This window comes from Telmatherina bonti (assembly GCF_933228915.1).
Source record: "Telmatherina bonti genome assembly, chromosome: 5".
Taxonomy (NCBI): domain Eukaryota; kingdom Metazoa; phylum Chordata; class Actinopteri; order Atheriniformes; family Telmatherinidae; genus Telmatherina; species Telmatherina bonti.
This window is the reverse complement of record NC_136623.1, coordinates 12,259,515-12,267,519: the sequence shown is the minus strand read 5'-3', so window position 1 is coordinate 12,267,519 and position 8,005 is coordinate 12,259,515. Positions and strand designations below refer to the sequence as shown.

General features: G+C 46.5%; 1 protein-coding gene across 1 annotated transcript; it reads right to left on the bottom strand.

The window, feature by feature from the left end:
* Positions 1 to 203: 203 nt before the first annotated feature.
* On the bottom strand, positions 204 to 7,794 carry onecutl (one cut domain, family member, like; the record flags this gene model as incomplete). The annotated part of the gene is made up of 2 exons (XM_079240635.1): positions 204 to 514; positions 6,768 to 7,794. 2 exons carry the CDS (start codon positions 7,792 to 7,794, stop codon positions 204 to 206), a joined length of 1,338 nt encoding a protein of 445 aa, XP_079096761.1.
* Between the last annotated feature and the right edge of the window lie 211 nt (positions 7,795 to 8,005).

Sequence of the window (8,005 nt, the reverse complement as noted above, 5' to 3'; positions counted from 1 at the left end):
CCATTTCAAAGAGGCAATCAACTTTGGTTTGGGGGGAAAAAAATGCTTCATCTTCATAAAAATCATCTATAACAGCTGGCTCCGTCGCTCCTTCTGATAACGAGGAGGACATTTGTTACGGCTGATCTCTGCTCAGACCAGTCTATGTGCCCCCTTGCTCCCTCAGCGCCCTCCCAAAAACGCACCTCCTCGGTGGTCTGTCATCACGCAGTGCTGCAGGACACTGCGGAGGAGGAAACGCTGGAGCCGGAGGAACCAGTGGAGGAGGGGCGGCCCTCATCGGCCCACTTGTTGAGGTTGCGTCGTCGCGCGTTCATGAAGAAGTTGCTGACGGTCGAGAGCTCCAGGCCGAGCTGCTGGGAGATGGTGACCTGCAGCTCTTTGGTTGGGCGGTGGTTCTCCCTGAAGATGGCCATGAGTGTGCGGCGCTGCAGGTCTGTGAACACCAGCCTGGTGCGCTTCGGTCCCTGGTTGCGCTCCAGCTTGCTCTGCTCTTGCTCCTTACGCTTGCAGGCTGCAGGCACATGGATAAAAGAGAAATTAGAGAGAGGAAAGGGGAAGCAAGTTAGCTAACAGACTGGCTGGCTAACTAGGACAAATGGATTAAGCTGAGGGAAAGTGGATTTGTTGAAAGAAAACAGATTAGCGAAGCAACTTTGATTAGTTAAAAGAGATGAATCAGCAACTTGTTTTGTTGCGCAGTAAAGGAATCAAGATGTCCAAGCTTTCACATCTTGTTGCCAGTGAACTGCTGGGGATAAAAAAAAAAGAGAAGAAAAGGAAAACAAAAAGCTGTGGAGTTTTCTCCACGTTGTCCTCGTGCTCTCTGATTACACCTTGGATTAAAAGTTCTCGTGTTTCTTTCAACAAACCAGGAGAAAAATGTTGCTGTCATCAAATGTATCTTTTTAAAAGACAGTTACATTAAAACTGTAGCTGCATAATAAAGAATATTTTTTGCTTATTCTGTGTTTTACATAAAAACTAAAGCATTTATAAAATACATCCGAAGCTTAGCATCTTTTTACAAGTTACAGCTTTTTTTTTTAACAAATATAGCGTGTTTAGGTGATACACTAGAAATAAAAAATGAATAACAAATAATGATAAATGTACAAAAGAGTAAAAGTATGTGCATGTTTTTAACAGATCACGAGTATTATATTGATATTTACACTATGCGGACCGAGGCGAAGGCACTTTGTTCATTTATTTTCTTTTATTTATTAAATCAGTCTCACACATCAAGCGCACACACAAACAAATCTCTGGGTCTGGGTTAAACACCACTGTAGCTGTGGCAGCCTGCCCAATTATATAATTAATAATCGCTCATAAAAAAAGTCTGAAATGTAAAAACGCTGTCAAACGAGCCAGTGCTGTGCGGGAGAGAGCAGCAGCCTGAAGTGTGTGGGTTGAGCTAAGATCCATTTTGAGAATCAGACAAGCATTTCGAATTCAGGCTGCATGTTTCTCTGCATATCCATCGCTGAACCTTTCACCTCTAACACGCTGTAATTCTGTATTTACAGGAAACACAACACCAACCTCTGCCTTTGTGTACCGAGCCAACTCACCCCTCCCCTCCACCACCACCAACAATCCTACCCTCCTCTTCCTCCCGCCCTGCCCTCCCGCTCTTCCTCTATCCATCTCCCTCCACATCCCCTCTTTCTCTTTTCTCTTAGTGGACACTTCAACATCATTAGTTTCTCATAAAAGTCATTTACATGTGGCGGCAGGGAGTGAGTAATAATCACTTTAGGTGGAACTAATTTATTTTCTATTTGGGCAGGGTTACGTCAGGGGTGAGTGAAACGAGCAGAGTCGGCATTGCCCACGGTGTTTAGAAGCCTTAAGTGGACTAAAACATATTTGAGGGAGTCGTGCAATTACCTAAATGCACACTTTCAAGAGGTTTCAATCAGCACTGTGCGGTTGTTGGGCGACTGTTTTGCTGATAGTATCAGATGCATTTCTAAGTGTAAGCACTGGTGTGTGTGTGTGTGCACACAGCAAAGCAGGACACACACACCAATAAACACAAAGATTCCCTTTACTTTTTCTTTTCTTTTAAACTGTTTAAACATCTACTCTTGAACAATTTTTTTTTTTTTTAGTATGTTTTTCAATTATTTGTCCTGCTGTTTCAGAAGCTTAGAGGCATGAAACACAACATCTTCCATGGGAGTTTTATTTGCTTGCTTTTCTGAAAGAAAAATTGCACTTTGCACTAAAAAAATGTCTTATAAACAAGATTTTATGTAGCAGAGACTAGCTGAAATTAAACTCTGCTAAGAAAATAAAAGAAAAAAGTAAAAGTACAGTTTGTATTTTTAATTAAAATTACTTAAATAGATTGGTCATATCAGCTAATAATAACCTTGAAAACCCACGTTTCCAACTCTATGATGCACACAGACACAATCCAAATGCTATAAATATACATCATATAAACCACGGATGCTGCCTTTTGCTCTCACAGCAGCTCTGACTTGTTCAATTGATTGGCTTACAGCTTCCCATTGAGAAACACCTCAGAGCTGCTGTTGGTGTTTACTGTACGACCGCCTCTTCACTCCTCAAACTCACAGCGGCAAATTTCTCTCATTAGCAGAGTGCTTGAGAAATAAGTGTGACCTTACTGCGGCCATTCCCATTTTCCACACGAGTGCCATCACAACAGCAGCATCAGACCCCCAGCCTGAGGAGCTGCCCGCAAACCCGTCACCTCCAGGCTTCGATTGCTCCGACATCCAGCTGAGTTTCTGAAACTTAAAGTACTCAACATGGACCTGAATAAATCTCACCACGAATTCCCCGTGAACGTTCTCCTCAGAAATCATTATCGAAAAGGAAATGTTTTGACTCGGGGATGCTCTCTTGTCAACTTGAGATTACGGGGGCCTGTTAGCTTTTAGGGCATCCAGAGCTCGTTTGCATTTCTGAGAGTTATCGAACCGAGTCTCATTAAAATCCGAACAGGCCGAGATGTCAGTGGCATGTCAATATCACCACGAGTGATGATCTTTTTTTTTTTCTTTTTTTTTTTTTCCTCCAAATGCTACATTTTTCATTGGTGTTACACCATCCCTATCATCAATATTTCTGGGTTGGGGAAGGGGGTGGGATGAGGGCTGTAGTTGGAGAGGGTGTATACAGTTGTGCACGCTCAGCTCATGTAGTAATGAAAGGACTGACATGATAGCGCCGGGTAGCTTGCTTGTAGTGAGGATTTATGTCTCGTTGGAGGAGTCGTCGTGTCCTGCCACTTTCCTCCTCCTCCTCCTCCTCCTCCATCCCATCTTCGGCTCTCCCTTACTGACGATCATAATGCCGACCATTAAGTAAATGCTTCCTTATGCTGTAATCATGTGTAAAAGGCTCACAATTACCATGCTATAAATCCCTTGCACTGGGGCTACTCCTGGAGACATAAATATTCCCCTATAGGCTTCTTATGATCGTGGGAACAGCCCCTAATCATGATGTATGCCCCTGTCTCGTGTTGCTGAAACGTGATCGAAAGCCCTTTCCCTACCCCCTGGCGTCTAAACCTACACACCCCCCCTCACCCCTCCCGCAAAGAACCCCCCCCACCTCAACCCACCTCCCTCCCTCCCTGTCCTCTCCCTCCACCCCCCATCCCCAGCCCACCCCCTGCTGATTTCTTGGGCCAGGGGCTGATAGAAATTATTGATTAAATCTGTGCAGCTCAGACTCCTCGACCCACAGAGGCTGGTTAACCCCTTCAGTGCTGGAGTTGGTGTGGGGGGGGGGGGGGGGGGGGCTGTAAGAGTCAGAGTTTTTTTTTAAAAAAAAGAGAGAAAGAACATCAACAAAAAAAAAAAAAAAAAACAACGGCCCGATTGGCTCGACGTCGCACAGCCACATCGGCCTGTGCGCCTCTTCTGGTATGCAAATGGAATCAGCATTGACCTTTGAGCCCGGCGAGCCGAACGTGAACTGTACGCAGCGAGAGCTGGACAAGGCTTTGTGGCTTTCATTACTGTGGGGGTTGGTGCGGGCACTAGAGCCGACACATAAACCGCATTGACCTTTCTTTTTCATTTGGACCTTTAGTCAAGGGCTTCGGCCATCATCTTTAAACTTATAGTCTCTGATCCCCCCCCACCCCTCCACCTCCACCTCCTCCTCCTTGACTTTAAGTGTCAGGCACGACTGTGTGGTCTTTATCCAGCCTTCTTCTTCAACTAAATCCTGATTGCCTCCTCTCTAGCCCGAGGTTGGGCTGGAGATGCATCTCATATACAGTGCTGTAATCCAAACAGCATACACACACACACACACACACATAAGCGACATACTGCAGATAAATCCATGGAATCACCTCCTCCCATGTTTAGCAAAGCGCCTCTGCAAAACGACAGTTATTTGAAAAGACAAAATGGCAGCAGCTGCACGCCATAATTACTGAGCATCCAGCTTTTTGCAGCCCTTCTACAGAAGAGACACAGTTATGGAAATAACCCAGCGCTTCTGCATGACTCCAAAGGGGCTTCTATGTATTTGAGCAAGTGCTGCATTAAGGTGGATCATCTTAAAACTTGAGGCGTGAAGCAGAGAGCACTTGAGCTATCTTCAGACTGGGGAGCACAGGGCATCGCGCATTTTAATTCCAGTCTCGATTTGCTGATGCGGTCGAGGTGTGTGTGGGCAAAGCGTCCTGCTCTTTCCCATGGAAATCAATAGAGGCTTGTAATTAAACAAAAGGGGGTTGGCCAGGGGAAGAAAAAAAACACACACACGCACACACACACACACACACACACAACAACCCCCTTCGGAAAGTAGGTTATGTAGAAAAGTGCCGAGCTGTCCAAATTGTGGCTTTGCCAAGAACTAAATATGCAATTTCAGGAGTGTGTGGGAGCAGAGAGAAAGCGAAGCATTGTCAAACATTAGCACACTTCTCTGTGTCGGCTTTAATTTTTTATGAGTCTGATTGATCTGCTGTTTGGACTTGGCACGCTGAGCCGTTAAAATAATGTTTGTGTTTGTAAAGATGAAGGAACAGATGCTGCAAATAAAGACGAGTGATCGGTGCTACATTTCTGCTCGTAAGACAAAGAGCTGCATGTTTTTTTTCCCCCCTTTCTTCACGACGAGCGTTCGTTTCGTTTGCACGACCAAACGTACTTAGCATACAAAGCCGGCAAACGACGCAGGATGAAATAAATCAAACCACGTTAAAGCAGAGTTGCAGAGCAAAGCCCAGAGATAACTCATCTTCGGATAAGAGCTGCGGCGGTGATTGCCGTGACGTTTTGCTGAATGGAGGATGTACACATGTGCTTTCAGAGTTGAACAATCAAAGATCAATAATTGTGAAGGGGTTGCAAGAGTGCACAATCATTACCTATGAACCCTATTGTGTTGTTGGGCTTAATCAGTCGAGCTGCTGACAGAGGGCGAAAAGCAGTGATCAACTGAGCACGCTCACGCACACGTACAGCTCACAGACCCCCGCAGTGAGCAGACCACTTGCAGATGCACACACTCACTCACACGCACACACTTGTCTGTGCTCATCTCATATGACTGTGTTCGCCAGGATTTCTTTTCTGTGCTGCGTGTATCAGATGGGCCCTCAGTCCCTGTGGAGGGACAACACTGTAACACGGCACTGTACAGCGTGCTGTCGTGTCTTCAATCCACATCCCCAAAGAATATTAAATGTCATGCAGCAGATTACAGTTTGCCTTTCAAAAAAAAAAAAAAAAAAATCTTTACTCTTTGAATTCTGTACATAAGCATCAAAGGGTTTCTTAAGAACAGATTGATTGCATTCAATATTCAACTTGCTGTTTTTTAATGCAATAGTAGAGTTTAAATGTACTGAATGCACAATTATAGAAACAGAGAAGGGCATGTTTTTTATAAGCTTAAAGAGTTTTGCTTAATAAGTACATTTTATAAGCAAGCAAACTCCTTTTAAATGAATATTTTTAGGTAATGAATCAACTCAGGAAAAAAAACAACAACAACAAACTGCACGTACCTGCAGTTTCAATAACCTCGTCTTTTCCAAATCCCACAAACATGCAAGGCGCTGCCTGCGAGCTGAACATTTGTATTTAGCCTCGCACTAATTGCCTCGGTGACGACATTGATAAAAGACGTCTGGCAAAAGCTCAAGTCCAATTTGCATCAGGTACCTTGCCAAGTCAACTTCAGGCAGGCGCTGAGCAGATACAAATCACTGCTCGATTTAATCAATCGCTCCAGAATGGTATATCTGCACAAATTATTTTGTTGGCTCAAAAGCGATTAAGCTGCCAACCGCTGCTCACGCTGATCTTCATGCTTCATTGAAGAGGAGGGCAAATGTCTGCGGCTTTCTTTTATTGTAGCTACTGTACAAATCAATAGGTGATGTTTGGGACCAAAGTAAACAAAGGAACGGCGCATATGGTCCTTTTCTTGCTCAAACTGCCCCCTCAATGTGCTGCTAAGTTCTTATTATGGATAGCTGATGAGGCTACAGGCAAAGCAATCATAAAGAGAAGAGGAGACACATCCATATGATGTTTTAGCTCTTCCTCATGTACCAACCTGAGCTGCATGCTGATCACTAGAGAGGAGAATTTTTTTTGGGAGAACCTGGAGAAGGGAGGCGTTTGGGGAAATAAGTCGGGGGGGGGGCTGAAAGCATGTCTGTTGTTGAGTTTACTGTGTGTGGATGAAGGTATGTGTGTATGTGTGTGTGTGTGTTAGAGGCAAACAGAAAGCAAAGCGGTTCTTACCCTCCAGCCGGAGTGAAGCCATTCTTTGAAACTCGGGTTCCTGGAGCCAGCGGGACATCCTCTTGAAGGTCTCGCGGCCAGACTTGAGCTTGCCCCAGGGCTTGGGGTTCCTCAGGAGGTCAGACAGCGTGCCCTGTGACCTACACAGAACCCTCTCCGCGAAGATGGCCTGGGGGATGCTGTACCTTTTCAGCTCAGTGATGATTCTTTGGGCCACATCCCGGGTGTTGATCTCCTCCCCGCCACCGCCGCCCTGCGAGCCTGGCAGCATGCCCTCACCTGGGGAGGATGAGGCGGACGATGAGGAGTGCAGGTGCTCGGCCATCTTGGCGGCTTGCTGGCTTGGGTGATGGTGGGGCTGGTAGTGCTGGCTGTAGATGTGAGGGTGGTGGCTGGGGGTGTGCTGGTGAGCCTCCATTTTGTTCAGCTGATGCCCCACTGACACGTCACCTGCTCCCAGGCCCGGTGGGGACATCTCTCGGCTGAAATCCGATGTCCGGCAGAACAGGCTCCCTCCATGGACGTCGTAGCCACCGTGGAGCATCTGACCACCATTGCCATTGGGGCTGCCATACCCATGCATGGAGGAGCCCAGGCCTGAACCCGTAGAGGGTGGTGACAAGCTTTGGGACATTGCCAACTCCTTCCCGTAAGGGTTATAGAAGTTGGTGCTGAGGCCTCGGTCCTCACGCATGAGGGTAAAGCTGCCAATAACGTTGCTGACAGGGAGGCAGGGATGATGGTGATGGTGATGATGGAACTTGTCGTCAAAGGGCTGCAAGGGGGTCAGGGTGGTGTAGGTGCTGCCAGAGCTGGACGGGGAGTCACCGCTGTATCCCAGTGCAGACATGGAGTGGTCAAAGCCCGGAGGACGGGGCTCAGGCTCCAGAGACATGGAGGAGCCCCCGAGGGAAGGTCTGGGGAAAGCAGCCGAAAGGTCCCGAGAGTGCAGCATGGCCCGGCCATCCTGGCTGTGAGCCAGCTCGGCGTGGCTGTGGAGGGACATCTCCCCTAGACCGCCATCCATCTTCAACCCCAGCCAATAAATTTGTTTTGGTTGTTGCTGTTTTGTTTTGTTTTTTCCTGCCTCTGTGCTGTTGCTTTTCTATTGTTATTATTGTACAACAACCAGGCTAACAGTCTGGAAGGTCTCTCGTTACACCAGACTATGGATTTATTGATTTGTGAATTAATTGATTTCCGGGCTTATGGGGTGTCTAATTAATTATCTGATAACG